General features: G+C 34.3%; 1 protein-coding gene across 1 annotated transcript; it reads right to left on the bottom strand.

The window, feature by feature from the left end:
• Positions 1-662: 662 nt before the first annotated feature.
• LOC107595147 (polycystic kidney disease 1 like 1) lies at positions 663-21,563 on the bottom strand. The gene is made up of 51 exons (XM_016285485.1): positions 21,539-21,563; positions 21,250-21,447; positions 20,980-21,148; positions 20,482-20,721; positions 20,145-20,277; positions 19,819-20,022; positions 18,835-19,016; positions 18,555-18,758; positions 18,256-18,419; positions 17,565-17,975; positions 16,496-16,570; positions 16,306-16,371; positions 16,028-16,201; positions 15,855-15,932; positions 15,601-15,743; positions 15,390-15,510; positions 15,171-15,294; positions 14,894-15,086; positions 14,363-14,419; positions 14,020-14,238; positions 12,946-13,191; positions 12,752-12,868; positions 12,512-12,660; positions 12,336-12,436; positions 10,270-10,465; positions 9,914-9,997; positions 9,614-9,821; positions 9,407-9,513; positions 9,087-9,303; positions 7,843-8,016; positions 7,603-7,722; positions 7,375-7,441; positions 7,188-7,285; positions 6,910-7,066; positions 5,922-6,054; positions 5,725-5,809; positions 5,439-5,600; positions 5,213-5,331; positions 5,011-5,124; positions 4,803-4,926; positions 4,622-4,705; positions 4,377-4,507; positions 4,046-4,280; positions 3,608-3,709; positions 3,357-3,497; positions 3,008-3,142; positions 2,692-2,904; positions 2,377-2,538; positions 2,103-2,270; positions 1,290-1,372; positions 663-1,166 (listed from the first exon to the last, which is right to left on the bottom strand). Exons 1-51 carry the CDS (start codon positions 21,561-21,563, stop codon positions 983-985), a joined length of 7,596 nt encoding a protein of 2,531 aa, XP_016140971.1. The 3' UTR covers positions 663-982.
• Between the last annotated feature and the right edge of the window lie 303 nt (positions 21,564-21,866).

Raw genomic sequence — 21,866 nt, 5'->3', positions numbered from 1 at the left:
CTCGCTTCCCAATCCCCACTCCTTTACTTGAACTTGACTGACTTGCCACGCTCTGATTGGCTGGTAGAGCAAGGACTCGGCCAATCATCGGTCGCCACTCAAGTCCGCAGTTCATGCACGTTCCAAACCGCAATTGGGTGGTCTGTCGTGGGCTGCAAGCTGATTGGTCGATTAGTGAAAGAGATAAGACGAGTCTGATGAGATACAGGAAGTGTAACTAGGAGCAAGTTTTTGCTTTTACGATTGAAGTTTTTTAGTTGTTAATAGGTTAAGAAATGAAATTCACACGTACCTGCATTATGACAGCATGGGTGAAGTAACATAGTAAATGAGAAAAAACTGTAGATATATAAAAGTCTTATTTATTAAAATTGTTTTTGGCAAAGGAATGTTTAATTTTTTATTGCAAAATAACAGAAGGGGCCACCCTCATAAATTTTCACACAAACGCAAATAATACCCCAAATGTGAATTTTGAAATTGCTATATTAAAAAAAAAACAGTCCAATTTGTCAAGCATGTTAAGACATGTCCTCTTAATATTTTAGCAACTTCATGCAAATCAAATATCACTTTTGAGGTATTTAATCAGATCAAATGGGTTTTTAAAGAAATGTTAAGCACCATTCTAAAAACCCAACTCCAGAGGGAATGTGGCTTGAAAATGCTAATTCTCTTCTTGGAATGAAACAGCAAAACTGAACAGCTCTTTTTTCTTGTATTACATACATTGTTCAATGAACCCTGGAATAATTGTTTGCCCTTGTACAGAATTGTCCATTCCCTCAATGAAAGATGTATTAAACACACATGACTCTCCAGCTCGCTTGCCATGTGCTGTATGATGACCCATGTTCACTTCACAAGTTGATGAGGTTAGAAGAGTGTGCCTTCTCATCTTTTGAGTCATGATTTGTGTCTTGATGGCAAAATTATGCTCATCTGCCAACCTGCTTGGATCAGGCAGCATTGATGATTTAATCTACACTTTGTCCTTCCATTCAGCTGGTGCACAATGGGTCTGCTTGACTGAAGAAAGAATTTGGGCCTGTCCAGTCCCTTCTGACTCTCTGATTGGATCTTTGAGGCACTTTCTGAAATTCCTCGGCCCTCTTGAAAAACTCTCCTCCTGCGTTCTTCCTCTGCTTTGTAAGTACTGAGACGTTCTGTGTTCAAGTGGTGATCATTAAGTGAAACAATTAGCACATTACAGTGATAGACTTTGACATTCATTCATATTGCATCTCAACTCTACTGTATTTGGAATTTGGCATAGAAAGCAAGTCTACCTGTGAGTGTTTTCCCTATATGAGGCACTGCTGATATCCAGGCATCCTACGTGTTTCTTCCCCGGTCCATCAAAAATTACACTCTATGCAAAACATGTATATGCAATTGTTGCAATTATATATATATATATATATATAATGCAATTAAATATAAAATATAAATTTTAACATGTAAGAAAATTGATAGACATTAAAGGAAAATTATGTTGAAAATATACTCGAAAATGTACTCACCTTCGGGCCACCCAAGATGTAGAGTTTTTGTTTTTTCTTCATCTGAACAGATTTGGACAAAATCTGGCCAGCAGCAACGGCTTAAAGTTAAAATGCCTTAATGATGGATTTTTTTTCACTTCACAAGACATTAATAGATTAAGACTTGGGTGATATGGTTTACTTATGGATTATTGTGATGTTTTTATCAGCTGTTTGGACTCTCATTCTGACGGCACCCATTCACTGCAGAGGATCCATTGGTGAGCAAGTGATGTAATGTTAAATTACTCCAAATCTGTTCTGATGAAGAAACAAACTGAACTACATCTTGGTTGGCTTGAGGGTGAGTAAATTTTCAAACAAATTTTCATTTTGGGTGAACTATTCCTTTAATATAATATACATTTAGATAACCAAGATAACCTTTTTCACTTTTATCGCTGGTGCTTCAGACATCATTACTAATACTGACATATTATTTACACACATTACTAATACTGTATAAATAAAACAAAATACATGCATAAGTTGCATAAATATGTGCTTGTACAATACAGCTTGAATAATTTGAGTTCTGTGCAAAAGTGAAACAATCACCTCTGAGTCTGAGCTATAAACATGCCCAGAAAGCGGCACAGAGAAATTACTCTGGGTTTCAAATAGATTTTCTTTTGCTGGCAGGGTGTTGTGGAGACTGTCTGACATAGTGCAGAGATGAAACAACAGTTCATCCATGAGATCCTCAAACTCTGCTAAGTAAAACCTCTGTGAAAACAAAAGCAGATTTATCCTTAAATGAATAAAAATGATGCAGTCAAGAGTATTTCTATTGGCCCTATTTAATCTGTTTTAACGATTACAGACTGCTTACATTAGAGTGGACATGATGGTCAGTTGACTTGTGACTGGCTTTGCCAATAATGAGTAAAGCCTTGTCTTTGACATAAGAGATCAGCTCAAAGACAGTCAGTAAATGTTTTCTTTTTTTAGTTTTCCTTCTTTGTTTCACAAAAAAGGTAAGGGTGGCAATTACCTGAAAGAAATCAAAACAGAATCATGTCAACCAGTCTAGGAGGTATAGTTTTAATACCTCCTTTTTCATTAATTAAAGTTACACTTTTATCTATATATGAGATATAACTGCACTCAAATATACACTGTGTACCATCAATATTCCAATACATACCGTAGCATTTAATGGAATCATAGTGCACAATATAGCTCCAAAATAAATTGTTGATGGGACTTGGGCTTGGAGGTAAATGTTACCAAAGTGGCTCATGCAAAAGAAACGAGTGAAGAGCAAATGAGCAGATCTAGTGATACTGGTAAATGGGAATGAATGAAAGATCAAGTTCCGGAGACCGGAGAGGGCCACTGCGACAATAACACCAGGTGCCTAAATAGAAAAAAAGATACGTAATTTAATGGAAGTAGCCTTTGGTTACATTAATGGGGTGAACTGATTTTAACATATTGTGTTATGTAAATCAATAGGCTACCAGTAACCGAAGCAGGTTGGAGAAGATCAGCTTCCAGGTAGACACAGCTGCTGCCATTGCTTTGTTTAGCCGTAGTAAGGACACACATTTCAGTAGAAGCAAATTAACCACAACGCCAAGGAGAGATTGAGAAAGCTGTTAATGAAATACATTCATATTTTTAAATTCAGAAAGCAGGCAGGACGTCTTAACAAATTTGTTCACTTGAGCTATATAACTACATGCTGCGCCATTTTTGTACTCCTGAAATGTTAATCTGCAATCACATTATGACATTTTTTTATATAGGGGGGGTGATAGAAAATCCAATACAAGTAATGTCATAATGAACTAAACTGCATTGTCCTACCTGCTCACAAAAGAAGATGGGGCTTAGATCAACAGGTAATTCAAAATCCTCCTTCTGCAGGAAATCAATCATCTCTGTTTTTAGCATAAAGATGTACACAGAGCAGATAAACCACAAAAGACTGCAGATCAACACTGTCACCTGTGTAAAAAAATGTTTTATTAAAATAATGTAAAATACAATAAAGCAGATTAAATTTCTTTAAAAAAAAACACAGTAAAAATGCATGTCTAGAAAGAGTGTAATGTCACCTCAAGCCAGCTCCAAAGGTTTCTCCAGTAAAGCCATTCTCTTTGAGTCATAACATATATTTGCCGATACATATGAAGCAGGGTGAATAAAAGGAAAATAAGCTAGAAGTAAAAAGACACAGAGAGGAAAAATAAGTTAAATATATTTACAATATAATACATTTAAACATATGTAAATAACTATAGATGTAATAAATTAAAAATCTTGAACCAAAAAATCTTGAAAAAATACTATGGAAGTCAATGGCTACATCAACTGTTTGGTTACCAACATTCATCAGCTTGTCTTCTTTTGTGTTCAACAGATGAAAGAAACGCATACAGGTTTGGAACAACATGAGGGTGAGTAAATGATGACAGAATTTTCATTTTTGGGTTAACTATCCCTTTAATGTTATCAGCTCAGATACTGTGTCTGGACTGTAATAAGATGCTCACCTCACAGGTCATAACACTGTAGTCAAGGGCAGCTGGGAAATGGTAGAGCCTAGTGGACTGTATGCTTGCCGAGGGCATCAGAGCTCCTGTTGAGGTTTGCTCTACTAGAATAGTGACTGCCGTGAAGAGGTTACTGGGCCCATTGTACAGGATAAACTGGACCATCACAATTTGGGTGAAAGGAGTCATCCAGCCAGTATCCAGAAGCTTTTTAATTGACTTGATTGCTTTGGACCTATTTTTAGCAGTGCAACACATATTCTTTATATATTGCACATAATACAAGATACATAATATTGGATATATCAGATTAATCAACGGTTTATCTGACCTTGTTTTTCCAAGGCTCACACTCACACTTTCTCCCTCATAACACCCAAGTTTCCCACAAAGCGAGTGTCTCTTTTCCACAGACTGGTTTTCAGAGCATTTAATATTGTGCTTGCCCAACAAATTCAAGATCTGTGCATTGAGAAAATAAATATTAGCCTGTCAAAAGTGTTGTGTGTATACATTTAATGTGTCTTCACAATAAAAAAAATTTTTACTGTAGAACAGTCAGTGTTGATGATTTACCTGGCATGACGAGTTATATGTGCTCTTGATCTTTCTTATGACTGGACTCCCAATAAGAGAAAAAGGACCGCTGAAATCTCCTGTCTGTTAAAGCAACACATAGTAAGCCGTATTCTTTGCAAAGCCACTTAAATCTTGTTTAAAATAGCAACAGATGTCAACTAAATCATTAAAAATGTACTTCATTTTCTACTCTTTTATCATAGCAGATGGCACTGTCATATAATCTCTCAAGGAAAGCGGTTGTTGTCCAGTTCCACCAATCGTCATGTTTTTGGATGGAGTGAAATGAATTTTGCAGACTCCTGTTTATAAGAAAACATTGTTAGCAATTGTAGTAATAATATCATTTAATGTAATGTAGTTATTTAAGAATGTCTGGTATTTACGTTGTGAAATAAGATTTGATAGCTTGATTCAAATGGTACTTGTAGTCATTGTCAGACTTTCCATAGGTCACGAACAGAACTGTCAACAGCATGATTAGGTGAAACGTCAAATTCCTGTTGAAGCAGAAGTGTAATTTTGAGAGTCAAATGTAAAAGGTTATAAGAAAAAAAGTATGAATTGAGGCTGATCAAATACTAAGACCTTGCGGTTTTGCGAAGGAGAGTCTGTTTCTTCATCTGGCCTCTCACACACTTCAACTCTCTTGAATTTGGTGGCTGCACCAGACGCAAATACCTGGCTCTCTGACGAGCAGCGAGCATCTGCACATCAACATCATGCAGAATAGATGCAAACTTGATTTTAGGTTTTATTACTCAATCTTAACTTCTCTGATGTAGATGTATCACTGTGATAGAAATGATTTTACCTTTTCAAAATGGGACTGCTGGTATTTGCTAACAAAGACATTCTCAAGTTTTTGGTCCCTGTGTCTCAATAATTCAGTGACAGGCTCTTTTACACTTAGACTGTGAAACCAGTCTGGCTTCTTTCGAAGGAGCAGAGACACTGTGATAGCAGTTATGAGTATCTGTATGAGGAAATAAAATTAGCATATGTCAGGTTTTTATTTTTATTTTAAGATCCAGGAAATGTGGGCCAAATATTAAATTGAAACCATATACAGATCTGTGTGCGGGATCAAGATGATTTACCATTGCTGGATGCAGTACAAAGCCACAGCAGACAAGAGAAAAGAACACAGAATGAGCCCAAAGAAGAGTCTTTGTTTTGTTGAACCTGTAGGGTAACAAATTTAAATCCTAATTTTCATATATTAGGAAAACAAATATTTTGCCCGAGTAATATTCAAGCTTCAACAGAATATAGTACTAACAAAACGATCACTCACTTTACTCCAAGAGTTCCTGCGATGATGAAGCACGTAAGAGAAAGAGACAAGCAGAGGCTCCAGCCCACATAATAACACCAGGATCGAAGACTTTGGATTCTACCACCACAAACCTGCCGGTTCTCAAGGATGCCTGAAAAAAAGACAGAGAACAGAAAAAATTAATTTTTAAAAATGTTCATAAATTATCCTTTTCCATACACTTCAGTCCAAGGTCTTAGGGTCAGTAAGGTTTTTAATATGCTTAAAAGAAGTCTCTGTAACATTTTACAATAAGGTCCCATTTGTTAAAATGTGTTAATGTATTAACTAAGAATGAGCAATACAATTGTTACAGTATTTATTCATTTTTGTTGACGTTAGTTTGACAATGTTCATTGTCAGTTCATGTTAGCTCAGGTCCATTAAATAATATGAACACATGCAACGTTTTATTTTAATAATGTATAATTGTATTTATGATGTATAAGAATTTTCATTCTTAGTTTTTCTTTAGTAATGAGGTTAACTGATGATAACAAATGGAACCTTGCTGTAAAGTGACACTGAAGTATCTTATGCTCATTAAGGCTGAATGTATTTGATCAAAATACAGTAAAAGCAGTAATATTGTGAAATACTATTCAAATTTAAAATGACAGTTTTCTATTTTAATGTATTTTAAAATGTAATTTATTCCATAACTCCGGTCTTAGTTGTAACATGATTCTTCAGAAATCATTCTTTGCTGACTATGTGCTCAAGAAACATCTAGAAATTGTGACAGCTGTAACAATATTATTGTCTTTACTGTTAATGTCTATTTCTTTAAATGAAAATCTTACTGACCACAAACTTAATTTAAACAAATATATTGTTATAATTAAATAAATATTTATTTATTTATTTTTAATAATTATAATTGCTTTAAAAATATAAACACATAACCATATATCATTCTTACTATAACATAATTGTAATATAATTTTTAACTAATGAGTTTACAAACCTGCAGCGGTGTGTGATTTCAGATCAGACTTATCCCATTTGCATTTATCATGTGATCTGCTGTTGACACCAGACATGGAGTCTTCCACAATCTCTAAGATGGCATCAGGGTCCTCTTGCAGTTTTGACACAGACACTGAATCTGAGGTTTTCCAATCCTGAGCAACACACCATTTGCACTGTCTTTAGTAATGTAGACTAAAATCATTTCAATGTCAAGCTTATTAAAATGAGCATATAAAGGAAGCATATTTAGCTGATCTGTACATTATACTGTACCTTGTAATCTGTTTTCCATGATCCTTGAGTCCACTGGGAAACTGTATTCCAGGACAAATACGATGCACAATCATTTATCAGAAGTGCATCATGGTGATCTGTGAAACAGACAAACCAATAGAAAGTGTTTTGAATAATGAGTAGACTGACACATGATAACAAAAGAGGAAAATGCATAAAAACATGCCTTCTACAGAGTAGACATCAGGCACCTTGACCTTATACTGCTCTCCGGACACACTACTGGATGTGGTCTAAAACAGATCAAATAACAGTAATATATAGTTACAATAACTAAATATATCATACATAATAAATACAAATTGTCTGAATGAATGCATGCAGTAGATCTAACGTTTAATTGTGTAGCAAGAAGAAACTGAGGGACAATTTCAGGCAGCCTGGGAATTCTGACCTTGCTGACACGAAACACCAGGGACACCAGACCCCCCACCGGCAGCACAGCCAGAGCACTGCACAGGCCTGTTACCATGGAAACCGGTGAAACACCAATAAGCCCCATCTCTACAAAACACTGCCCATTGGTGTAGAGTAGAAAACAACAAAGACATGTCTCAATATTGTGAATATGAAAGTAAAAGCAACAAAATCACAACAGTATTTGTTGGCATGTATTGATTTCTGTGTTGAACACCTGTTCTTCCAAAAGATTTACAAGCACTGCGCTGACACACATGTAGCCCTGCAGGAGCAGCAGGCACACACTCCAACGCTGAGTGTGTGTGTGAGAGCTGAAAGACGGACGACTGTACACAGACAGCCACGGGTGACAGTCCTCCAGGTATTCTGTGAGTTTCAAATACAGGAACTTTCGCAGATACATATGGAAAAACACAAGACATATTCAAAGAAAAAAATAATTTACGTATGACAAATTACATCATTAATCTTTGTGTTTATGTATTGTGCAGGCCAGTAGGGAATGCAATTAAAATCCTTTAAACCTTTAAGCTTTTTGTACCTTAATATTTGAAGAATATAAAGAAGAAATAGAACAAGAAGAGGCAACAGCAGGCTGCAGTTATACGATCAAAATACAGTAAAATATAGATATAAATAAAATATTAAAAATATAAATACAAATAAATATTTGTTAAATATTATTACAATTTAAAATAGCTGTGTTCTATTTTAATATATTTTGAAATGTAATTTATTCCGGTGATGGCAAAGCTAAATTTTCTGAAAGTTTAATTGCTTCCTTAAAGATTTAAGCAATATTTAAGTAAAAAAAAAATAGTGCCACAATTATAGCTTTTTAAAAATGGCAGAAATTATTATTAAATGGATAAATAAACAAAAATGTTGTTGTAACAAAATAAGTGGTAAGCAAATATAGAACTCAAAATAAATTGTATATGAAATATATGAATCAACTGTATTAATTTTTGAACAATTGTAAGGTGAAATGTTAAGAATTTTAACTAAAAATGTCAGAAATTCTCATTGAATGGATAAACAAACATGTTGTTGTAACAAATAATGGTAAACACATTTTTAAAGTGTTATTTAAATGTATTTAAACACATTTTAAATTAAAATTGAGCACCTGACTTTCTTTGTTCTGCAGAACACACACACACACACACACACACACACACAAATATATATATATTTTGAAGAATGCTAACTAAACAGATTCAGTTCCCACTGACTTCCATATATGGACAAAAAATACAATGGAAGTAAATGGGAACCGAAACTGTTATCAACATTCTATTCTGTGTTCAGCAGAAGAATGAAATGCATACAGGTTTGGAATGACATGAGGGTGAGTAAATGACAGAATTTTTATTTTTGGGTGAACTATCCCTGCACAGACACAAATCTATAGCCATATTTAACCAGCTGTATATCACTAACAACATAAGGGTTCACCTGTTTAAATGTCAGGCTGCATTCAGAAGCAACTAAACTCCTCTCCACCCTTCCATCTCTCTCATCCACTGCCAGCCAGCACTGGCCCAGGAAGAACCAACAGGACCCCTGCACCAGGTCTTTGACCACCACATGGTTCAGATACCAGCTGGGAGATGAACCTCCATTATCATGCCAAAGATGCACCTTCCATACTCGACCCAGACTCTCTGGGGAACTGGAGAAATAATAAAGGTTAAATTATGACAATTACATTAGGTTGAAGTTAACAGTTGACTGTACTGCCTCAAAAATGATAAATATGCTAAATGAGCATTTACCTGAGAATAAAGGTATTCCTTGAGTTGCATGTAAAGAGTTTGGAGTCAGAGCTGCTGAGTTCCCTGGTTTGAGAGACACCTTTATCTCCATACAGAACAATATGGACCTGCCAATATTGTATAAACAAAGATTCAGAAATTCATGCAGCAATGGTCTCTGATAAGGATTTCACTTTCATTCTCATTCCCTGTGACAATGATTAATACCTTTGCTGTCATTCTAGTTCTAGATCTCAATCCTGTGTCTATGGTGACAGCATAGAGAAACCGGTCTGAGGGGTTGTTTTCTGGTAGCAGAAATGAGCCTGTAGTTTTCTGTATGGAAACATCAGCCTTCCTACAGATGACCAACACCACCACATAGAGAGCCAGGAATACTACGGAAAAAATGATCAGTATGTAGTTGGTTTCGAAGCTGTGAGACAAGAAGAAAATATCTGTAAGTGTACGTTGGAAAACAACCATATTCAGATCTGATAAATGTGGAGAGAGGCATTGCAGGTGTACTGGATAAATCGTGAAACATCTGCAGAGTTGTAGCTGCTTATGATGTTCTCATGTGATACTGCAAATGATGCCAGGTGCTTGCAACTGAAAAAAGGAGAAAACCCATCAAACACATTTTTAGTGTTTTTTATTAGTGCATGGTGTCAGACAATATTGGCTTACAGAGCAAATGATTGAAACAGTAATTGATATTGAGCAACACTATATTAAGAATTAATTTCAAACCTATATGTAAGACCCTGAAGCAATTACTAAAACATCTGAGGTAACTATACAAGATTTTAAAAATTAAATCTTTTTTATATAAATCGTTTTTGTTTTATATGGTGGAGCATTTATTGTGTAATAATCTGTACCTGCAGTAGATCTTGTCTGCTGAAAGCCCACCATGAGGAAAACAGCCACTGGGCTTCCACTCTTTCACACCATCCCAGGACAAACACTCCACAGACTCAATGTGAAGTTTGTAGTTCACAGCTCTGGCGATGTACTTGTTGCTAGGGCTTTTATTATAGTCTGCATTGAGAAGCCTCAGGTACACAGAACCAGCATCTGGAGATAAAGAGGTGAAATTAATTAAAATGACATAATTTGATCAGTTAAAACCATGTGAAAAAATAACATGATAAACAAATATATAGAACTAAAAATAAATCATTTGAATATTAAATATGTTAAACAATTATATTAATTAGATGTCAATTTCAGTTGTACATAAAGGTCCTAAGAAATTTTGTCTTAAGTAACTGTTATTTTGATATCTTTTGTACAGATAAAATTTAGTCATGGAAGTGACACATATTATTTAAAAAAAAAAGAAGAAGAAAGAATTAGATTAAAATAAGCTAAGGCTTCAGCCTATACCTTTTTTGGTTAATATGTAAAATTATGTACAATTATTATATAATAGTGAGGACCAAAATATAAAATCTTAAATATGATGATAATGATAAAAAAAATTAAATGAGGTTCATATTTCATGATAAAAAATAAAAATGATATTTATATATAATTCAATTATATATATATATTTATATTTAAATAATATATTGTATTAACACTATAAATTTAAATGTTATGTTAATTAATATAAACTATATATTAATTATATATTATATATAAATTCATATAAATATCTCTATCTTTATTTTATATCTATCATTATTAGTATTATATATAAAATCTTAAAGATAAAAAAACTAGGTTCATATTTCATGATAAGAAAATAAAAATGATATTTATATATAATTTAATTATATATATTTATATTTAATTCATATAATGCATTAATACTATAAATTAAAATGGTAATTAATATAAAATATATATTAATTATATATTTTATACAAATTTGTATAAATATCTATCTATATATATTTTATAGATATCATTATATTAGTATTATATTTAAAAACTGTGTCTGTGCATATATGTATATATGTATGTACAGTGGTGTGAAAAAGTGTTGGCCCCCTTCCTGATTTCTTATTTTTTTACATGTTTGTGACACTTTAATGTTTCAGATCATCAAACAAATTTAAATATTAGTCAAAGATAACACAAGTAAACACAACATGCAGTTTTTAAATGAAGGTTTTTATTATCAAGGGAAAACAAAATCCAAAACTACATGGCCCTGTGTGAAGAAGTGTTTGCCCCCCTGTTAAAACTGTGGTTTATCACACCTGAGTTCAATTTCTCTAGCCACACCCAGGCCTGATTACTGCCACACCTGTTCACATGAATTCTGCTGTTTACCAAAAAATCCTGAAGGAGAATGTCCGGCCATCTGTTCGTGACCTCAAGCTGGAAAACCCTCCAATGTGGCTGAATTACAACAATTCTGCATAGATGAGTGGACCAAAATTCCTCCACAGCGCTGTAACAGGCTCTTTGTAAGTTATCGCAAACGCTTAATTGCAGCTGTTGCTGCTAAGGGTGGCCCAACCAGTTATTAGGTTTAGGGGGCAAACACTTTTTCACACAGGGCCATGTAGTTTTGGATTTTGTTTTCCCTTAATAAAAAACTGCATTTTGTGTTATCTTTTACTAATATTTAAATTTGTTTGATGATCTGAAACATTAAAGTGTGACAAACATGCAAAAAAATAAGAAATCAGGAAGGGGGCCAACACTTTTTCACACCACTGTGTGTGTGTGTGTGTGTGTGTGTGTGTGTGTGTGTGTATATATATATACATACACTAGTCAACATTTTAAGTGGATCAAAACCATTCATCAAAGTTGTCCTAAAACTAAAATGTGTTCTTGTCTTAGGACAACTTTGATTAACTTTTTTTGATCCACTTCAAATGTTGACTACTATATATATTTATTATTTTATATCATGTTTTATTTTAATTTTTGTAAAATGTATGGATGTATGGGGAAACAATGCATGGACTAAAATGTTTCACCAAACCATGTAAATAGGATTGAGGGAGGAAGATGTGAGCCGTCTGTCCTTTCCAGTGATATATGTTCTGTTTGTTGTATAGATTAGGTGTTGGCTGCTCATACATCCTGTAAAAATATGTTATAGTTAATAGGATGACTAAAACACTGAAGACTATCACTGAAATGCAGCGGTGTCCTCACCTAAGCAGCAGCAAGATGGGAAAGGGGCGTTCAGCTGGCCTGTTAAACTGCACAGTGATCTGAAGAGCTCTCTGAAGGGTCTGTGACGTGATGTTGAACTGATGAGTGTTCACCTGACCATGCAGTAGAGTGAACCGTGCGTGTACACTCTGCTGGAACAAAGATAAACACAAATCAGGGTAAACAAATAGAGGAAAACAATTAGGCATCATTAGTGATCAAGCAGTAGATAGTATCTACATTTGTCTCCTCTTTCCTCTGAAATTCAATAGTAACTGGTGTGGATAGATGTCGGACTTTGATTTCCTTCCTAGTGGTGCAGTTGTAGAGCCGAATGTCTGCTGTCTCTCCTCTGAGCTGTAATGTTGCATTAAATTAGAATGTAATTTGCTCCACATGTTTTTTTCAAACTCAGCCATGCATTTCTAGTGTACCTGCACGTGTCTGGACCAGCGGTATGGGCTCTGCCTGTACACTGTGAGCCAGGTAATGACGCAGGGCTTGTGCTGGCTGTTTCTGCTCCATTGCTGAAATTGCATCTCCAGAAAGTCAGTGAGGTGGAACGCAGTGAGCCCAAACGTTTTCACCACAGAACGAGACCGCTCATCCTTCCAGACTAACACTTCCATGAACATGGTGTTCACATTGTACTGCCAGACATTGCTGGACAGCAAACGCTCCTACGATCAAAATGTACAAGTTTAATATCACAGAATGTCAGAAGGCATCGGTTTAAATCAAAATAAGACTGAAATATCACAAATAAGACTAAAATACAATAACAAAAGGCAAATGTCAAAAGTTTCAAAAAGAAGAATTTAAAATGTATCACTGAACTTATAATCTGCAAAGGAGTGGAAAATTATGTTCAAATATTATTTATTGAAAGAACTTTACATAAACAAGTCCATGAATAAGCTTTTTCACTAAATATGTACTTTTCTGTCACCTTTTGCTTGTATGATACCCACAGATGTAGCAGAAAATGTCTGGTTCATGTTTGCATTTTATTCTGTCACTGGCCATAATTCTAACCTTTTAATCAGAATTAGGCATAAAATAATGTCTTCAGAATCATTAATAAAAAATTGGTTGAAGTGGCTCAGTGGAAGATATGAATTGTGTTTTTGTGGCAGCTTTTCTGGTGATTAAGGAATAATACAAGACTTCTTCACCTTAAAAATGGTTGTCGAAAACCAAAAATGATGCAAACATTAAAGTGCCATGTGCTAGAACACAACACTATTTTTGGAATTGGCATCCCAAAATTACATTTTAAATAAAACAAAAACAAGCATTGGATTTCATTCAGCAAATATAGTGCAGAAATGAACTGATCACGAGATGCATTGTGATCTGGACAATCTGAAGGACTTAATTCATAAAACATTATTTAACATATGTTGATTTTTAACTTCTCAAACAGAAAAGATATCAGCAGGGCATGTTAATGTCATGTGATTTTGTAAACTAACATATCAACATAGCATCAGGGATGCTTCTCCTACCAGTACTAAATCAGTGATGGTGTAAAGCACTTTGTTTGTGAGTTGGTGTCCTGGTCGGGAAGAGAGAACTGGAGCCTCCAACACACCAGACAGGAGAGATACCAGTGCTTTCACCATCCCAGTGTCCAGAATATGGCCTGCTGGAGGCTTGGACTCACGTGAGAGGGATGAGATGTCGTGAACATGCTGAATTACTTGTTTAGCACTGTAAAATGTCACCTAAATCAGATATAAAGATAGATGAAAAATAATTAGCAAAATGTATGAAACTTTACAAACTGAAACTGAAATTAAATTTAAGTTCTATATATATATATTCCATAATATTCTGGGTTATACTTACTTGACTGGAGACTCTTATCAGATCTGTAAGCCTGTAAATGATTTCAAATAACATTCCCTAAAAAAAAAAAGAATTATGGGTTATTATAGTTACTAAAACCACAAAAAAATACAAAAATCAAATAAACTTTAACTAAAAAAATTCTAATATATATTATTTTATTTATGTAAAACACTTCACTGTCAGCTAGCTGCCAAGACAACATTTCTCTTTTTTTTTTGTTTAACTTGTACTAAATTATTTGTAAATTAGCTAAAACAAAATAAACTAATAAATAAAACTAGATATAAATATTTGAGAAAAAGCAAACCCATAAAAATGACAAAAATCACACAACATAATAGTTAAAAATGTATTTAATTGAAGTAAAAACTAAATATAAAAATCTAAACTAATTCAAAATATTAGCAAAATTATGATAAATATCAATTATGCTAAAATAAAACATGGTTAAAAGTCTTTTTAAATATTGTTTTTATTAGAAATCTCAATTATAGAATCTAAAATATAGTGGCTTTGTCTAGTTAAGACCTTATCAGTGATGGACAGCTGACAGGCTGCTGTAATGATGGAAGTGCGTGTGAGCGTCAGAAGCTGGACAGAGGAATCTGCATCCAGACTCAAGCGGTTCAGCACCACTATCAAAAGAGAGATGTAGTTGATGATGTCTCTGTTGCTTCCGATCTTACTCAGACCGGTTAGGTTACCCACTCCATACATGTACCTGGAAAAAAGAATAAAAGTCCATTAAATACATCAGATAAAGATGTGAGAATTCATTTCCTGCCTAATTCCATTGTGTCCGCACAGTTCGTGATCAGGGTTGTGCTGAGAGGATGAGTTTCTCTGAAAGCTTGGAAGAACAGTCACTTTCACAGGACATGGTTTGGTCGTTGCTCCAAATCTGTTCTTTATTTCGATATAGATTGTGACTGTGCGGGGAAAACAGAAGAGGGTTTCTGAGATAAGATATAGCTTGTTTGTGTGAGATTATAATAAAGTCTGCTTCATTGTTAAATCTTTGTACCTTTGTAATCGTCATTAGGATCTCCACTAGGAAGACTAAAGTAATGTTGGAAATCCCTGCCTTCGTAAAGAAGTTTCCTAGGACTGGTGCCCACACTAAAACTGTATTCATACAAGAGATCCTGAACACGGAAACACAATTGCATCAAGATCAGATCAAAGAAAAATTGAAAATATGAATGAAAGGAGCTAGTATAAGACCAAATGTAGACCTCTTTTCCAGAGGAGCAGAAGATGCTGAAGTAAGTGTGAATTTCATAGCCTGTGTTGGGCTGCACTTGGCAGCTCATTCCCTCAGGAACAGCTTGAGTGTGGAAGAACAGCTGGCTTTTCCCTTGCAGGCGCTCCTCAGAAACTGGAGGGGAAAAAAGAACAGAAAAATGCAAATAGCATTAGGCCAAAAAAAAACTTCACAAGTATTTAATGCCTTATTTATTTGTTTGTAAAATGAATTTCCAAAACTCACTTGCAGACACTTCAAGCAAATAAAGACTCTTTGGTTTAAGCATGAAGGGTTTAAATGTGACAACCGAAGAGGATAATCCTAAAAGAAAAGGTTTTAGTAGAAGGTTTTTTTACAGTCCGTATGTAAAATGAGTGATTAGGAATGTGTATGTAATTCAGTCTTGTGAGATGTACCTGTGAGAGTGTAAGACTCAAACACAGAGTGATGAATGAGCTGTCTGTGCAGATCTAGCAGGGTCTTCTCAGACACCGCCGGGTCATGAAGGCTGGGGTCCACCAGATTATCACCCTCATTGTCATAAGAGTGAGGGACTGATACATTCCAACTAAAGCCCAATGAATTGGTCCCTGACACACACACACACACAAGACACAGTTAAATACACTACAACAGTTAAATACTAGCAATTAGATCATTATTGTTTTTTTATGCAGAACATAAAAATATGTACCAGTAGGTCTGCCAACTGGGACACCAGGATCAGCCTCTTCAATTCCAAAATGATAGTAATCATACTCTATAAACGGCACCAAAAATCTCATGAGCGACATGCTTATTTAGTATACTGTTTGTTTATTATAATAAAATTCTTCATTTCAGGATGTATAGTCAGGAGGTGTGTTTACTTGAATGTAAAATACCTGGTAGGGAGAGATGATCGCCCGATATTGACTCCTGAGAAACGTCTGTGTAAATCATGTCCTCAGTATGAAAATCTGCAAATGTAGCTCACAAAGTTATTTTATTTATTATTATTGGCATTTATTTAATTGCTTTAAACTTCATTTTATTTCAGCTAGTTGCCAAGGCAGCATTTCTCATGTTTGTGTAATTTAACTTAAAGTACTAAAATAACTAAAACAAATAAAAACTATACTGACATATTTAAAACAATAATATTAGTTACACAACAAAATTAGTTACACAACAACATTTCGCTTTAAAATTAAAGTGAAATCAGAAATATAAAAAAATAAACTTTAATTCAAAATATAAACAAAAACTATTGTGGTGGTGTATCAATGATACTGAAATAATATTGGTTACAATTTTCACTTTAAAATTAAAGTGAAATCAGAAATATAAAACATAAACCTTAATTCAAAATATAAACAAAAACTATTGTGTTGTATCAATGATACTGAAATAATATTGGTTAAAATTTTCACTTTAAAATTAAAGTGAAATCAGAAATATAAAACATAAACCTTAATTCAAAATATAAACAAAAACTATTGTGTTGTATCAATGATACTGAAATGATATTGGAGTTAAAAGTTATTTTAAATATTGCTTTATTTTATATTCATCAGTGGCAATCCTGGTGCTGCAAGATTATAACTGACCAAAGAAAAAAGATATATATTATTATTATTATTATTAGGTTGCCATAATGCTCTCATTGAGATAGATAACTGGTCTATTATATAAAATATTTTTTCCTCCACAAATTGCTTTTGCCTTCAGCTGTGTTCTTCCCATTTTATCTAAAAACAACAACCACCAGGGGGCATCTAATCTCATTATATTGTAATCGAAAACATCAACTAGCAATGCTGTACGGAGCTAATTTTGTTTTAAAGCATAAAGACAAAAGCTTTATTATTATAAGTAATCTTATTTACGTTTTAAAACGTTTACATAATTCATTAATTCACATGATTCTGACTTTAAGACATGATTACTGTCACTCTCACCACAGTATCTTACCTGAGGTCATATCAGTCAATGACACCTTATCTGAGGCTGGTAAAGACCCCTGATACTCCCACTGACTCCAGGACGACTCTGTTTCCCCCGGGAAGGATGGAAGGAAGGGGGTGTGTGAAGATGCCATAGTCGGAAATGCTGCATGGTGGTACGTGTTTGTGCTGAAGTTTTCAATTAGAGTGTGTACGCTAATATTATGGTGTTTTTTATGTATTATTGAAGTCAGAGTATCTTGTGTAACTGGGGCTGTAAAGTCAGTATCATCAGATAAAAGATAAGGAGCCAGAGATACTGGAATGGAAGGCTCAGTAAAATGGGCTGGAGTGTAGGGTGTCACAGCAGGCTGGGAGAAATGTAAGCTCTCCTCCATTTTGAAGGGTAAACCGAGATCCATACTGCTGCAGAACGGAACTGAGAGAAAGAGCAAGAGCAATCAATTTCAAATTGATCCAAAAGCACAAACTAAACAAATGACTTGGTAAATATTAGATGTTTACTTTCTTAAAAATAAAGGTTCCAAAAGGGTGTTTTCAGGGTGATTGCAGAAAAGATACATTTTTGGTTCCCTAAACCTTTTTCCTTTATAAGATCAATTGAAAGGTTGTAGGTTCTATGGATGTTAAAGGTTCTAACAATGCCAATAAAGAATCTTTATTTTTAAGAGTGCATTTCTGTATGACTGTGTACTTACTTTCTGGTACAGCTTTGCTTGAGGAATTAACCAGGTAAAGTTTCCAGTAATAGGTCAGATTTTTTGCATTAAAACCACAAGCATCACAGAGAGCAGAAACAGAAAACTGCTCATTCCAATTCACTGCATTTTCTCGGAAATGTTTACAAGACAAATGAATGTTGCTGCAGAGAATTTAAAAAAACATATTTATGAAACATGTGATATACACAAACATACTTTGTGCCACTATATTGTGTTTATTGCATATTATGTATTTTATATAACCATGTAATTTTAGTTATCCACTTAAATCCCACCTGACATGTTTTGATGTTACAGTGATGAACATCTCAGATGAGGAAGATCGATGGCCACTGTACACGGAGAGAGTCAATTTAAGCAGGTCAAAATCAGGTTTCAAGGAAAGAGCGGGAAATGTAAGTACTGCTGAAGTGGTCACAATGTTCCTGTTGAAACAGCTGCTCTCTTCTGTGTTTACTGGCTTGCATGACCAGCTGTAACTAAAACAGAAACAAGAAAACAGATGTGATTTAAGTAAAAATGACAGAATGTATCAATGAACAAACACTGTTGTACCTTATAGTATTATTAGGGTAATCTGGGTCATGTGATTTCCGTCCATCAAGAGTGACGATGGTGCCGCTCAGACGATTGAGGAAAATATTTGTGGCTTCGCTGATGACACTGACAGGATGACTGCGCACCACTTCAATTAAAACACTGTAGTTGCTGTACACCACACTACCGGTTACTTGGACCTTTGTGGTAAATACAACTTGTGTTAGTATTTCCCCATGTAAATATGTCTATTAAAATGTAGAGCAGTTAGGCTGAAAAAATTTAAGTAAGCAGCCTAAACCAGCTATCTGATCTGACTCTTGAAATTAATATTGTGGTGCAACCTAAGGTTATTATTTATTTAATAACATAAAATTATATTTTGGAATATATATGGATATACCCTATAGTTGTTTGTGAGTCAGTAAGGTTTTAAAGAAATGAATACCTTTATTCAACAAGGATACATTAAATTGCATTAAATTGATCAAAAGAGATGGTCAAAACATTTGTAACATTACAAAATATTTCTGTTTCAAATAAATGCTTTTGAATCCTGAAAAAAAAGATTTTTGTAGAAACCATGATATACACTTGTTTTCAGGATTCTTTGACAATACACATACGTTTTCAACATTGATAATAATAAGAAATGTTTCTTGAGCACCAAATCAGCATATTAGAATAATTTCTGAAGGATCACGTGACACTGAAGACTGGCGTAATGATGCTGAAAATTCAGCTTTGGATCGCAGGAAAATATTAAATTTTTCAAATATATCAAAAATAGAAAACTGTCATTTTATATCGCAATAACATTTCTTTCTATTTTTATTCCAATAAATGCAGCATTTGCAAACAACCCCAAATTTCTGAACAGTATAAATATAAATATTTGAATATATTTAAATGATATCAGTTTAAATGTTACCATATCAAGTACTTTTTAGATTATCTGACAGAACAATTAAGCAAAACAGTGAAGTAACAAAAAGTCATTACCTTTGCTATAGCTTTATATGTTCCATAATGAAGGAGGTATTTTGGAAGATCAACATACTGCCGTCCCATGTCTATGTGTGGGAAGAGCAGTTGTCGTCCGCTCATGTCATATATAGTCCATCTATACAGCAGACCTCTGGAAACATTGCACTGAATCTGTGCCTCAAACGTCACAGCAAGATGGACAGTTTGATACCGCCACACCTGAAAGTATGCAAGCAAAAACTACTTGTATATAGTATATAGACACATTTTTGTTAGTGGTATCTCCATAGTGTTATTGTTAGAGTATAGTTGTATAATTGTAGCATATAGACAACTTGTACCTGTATTTTATTTGGGCCCATATTTTTCACAGGAGGAGGCTGACATAATTCTTCAACAACAAAGATGTGCCCTGTTAAAGAGGCTGAGCTCACCAGGTTGGACATAATAACTTCTACTATGTATTCTCCAGTTCTATCGAAAAAATTACAAATAACATGTACAATAAATAAAGAAAATAAAAAACCGTTCAGTGTCATAAGTGTCCAACAATTATGACTGAGGACAAGATTTTGATGGAAATATCTTACAAATGTATATATAAAAAAATTATAATAAAAACAACGAACGATAAATAATTTTAAAAACGATACAGCCAGGAGAATGCATTTTTTTTACCCGTTATAGACATGATGCTCAGTGCTTGATCCATCTCGTTCTGTTCCATCTCCAAAATTCCAGACATACGAGACATCAGTTCCTGCGCTGATCAGGCAGGTGAAGTTCACAAAGCTGTGAGATAAAACTGAGGGACTATACAGAAACCTGTTGGGCTGCACAGCTCTCTGAATCACGAGCGGAAAAACATCTGAGCTGATGGATGTGAGACCATTAGACACATTGACAGTGACACTGTATCTGCAAATATAGATAGGAAAATAAATAAATAAATAGACATAAAAACTTGAATCAGTGAGTGCACGGTCAAACTCACTATCAAAATTAGATAATAATTATAAATAAATAATAAATAAAAAAGTAACTAAATACTTCTAGACATGTAAAGTACTGACTCAGTAAAACATATTTAATCTGTATGAAATATGTCATAATTGTAAGCTCTTTAGTTTGAGAATGACAAGTATGAAAATAGATGAAACAAACAATAAAAAGTACTTGTCTGGTAAGCGATATCTCTTTTTGTAGATTCTGGATGTTGTTTTTATTTCTGGTCCATCCCCAAATTTCCAATGAAAGTATAGAGGATCAGGCTCTTCTGTTACTGCTACAAATTGAATGTCTGTTTCTGATGCATATGCCCGTTTATCAGAAAAGATCCAAACAGCTGGAAAACACAGCACACATACAGAGCGGAAAAGTATAAAAAGCGATGATAAGTTTGTACAACTGAGTAGCTTTTCTTTATGAATGCATGGGACCTCACACCTCGCTTGTGACTGTCTATGGATTTTGTTGAGGCTTTACCCTGCTGCTTGTCCTCTGCATCTGTGGGCAGAGGGGCACAAGATGGGATATCCTGATCTCTCTTGGACAACATGAGATTCAAGTACTCAGTCCCAAAGGGACATGCTCTAATCTTCCAGCTGGCAGAATGAGTGTAGAGACTGTTCGTCACGGTCACATCTAAAAATACAGAGACATATGGTGGTCACAAAAGCTATTTTATTATTCCCGTATATTTGTTGTTTTGCAGCGAAACATACTTAAATGGTACAATCCAGCAGCATGTAATATCGCATCTATGTAGCAGGTGAGGTATCCGCTGGCCGTAACAGATATATTATGCAGACCCTGAGGACCAGAGTTCCCACTAAATGTAATGAAAACCATAGAAAAGTTTTCTTTGCTCAGATTTAGTATGCCTGGAACAAGAACATATACAAGGGATTACATTGCATTGCTTAGCCATAGATAATGTTTTGAGAAAAGGATATTGTAAAATATATATTCCTTATATATTAACAATCAAAAAATTATTTAATGTATATTGAAAATATATGAATAATATTTTGTTTATATATTACAACATATTAAATAAAAAA

Source organism: Sinocyclocheilus grahami, unplaced genomic scaffold (assembly GCF_001515645.1).
Source record: "Sinocyclocheilus grahami isolate Dianchi unplaced genomic scaffold, SAMN03320097.WGS_v1.1 scaffold197.1, whole genome shotgun sequence".
NCBI lineage: Eukaryota > Metazoa > Chordata > Actinopteri > Cypriniformes > Cyprinidae > Sinocyclocheilus > Sinocyclocheilus grahami.
Note: the sequence above shows the minus strand (reverse complement) of the source record. Positions and strands in the feature narration are given on the sequence as shown.

Excerpts from the sequence above, each read along its gene's own strand:
- LOC107595147 (XM_016285485.1), bottom strand. The coding sequence starts at position 21,563 with ATGCGATATTACATGCTGCTGGATT. Across the intron at positions 21,149-21,249 it reads CATAGACAGTCACAAGCGAG|CTGTTTGGATCTTTTCTGAT; the intron begins GTGTGAGGTCCC and ends TGTGTTTTCCAG. Across the intron at positions 15,087-15,170 it reads CACAACCCTGATCACGAACT|GTACATGTATGGAGTGGGTA; the intron begins GTGCGGACACAA and ends TCTTTTTTCCAG.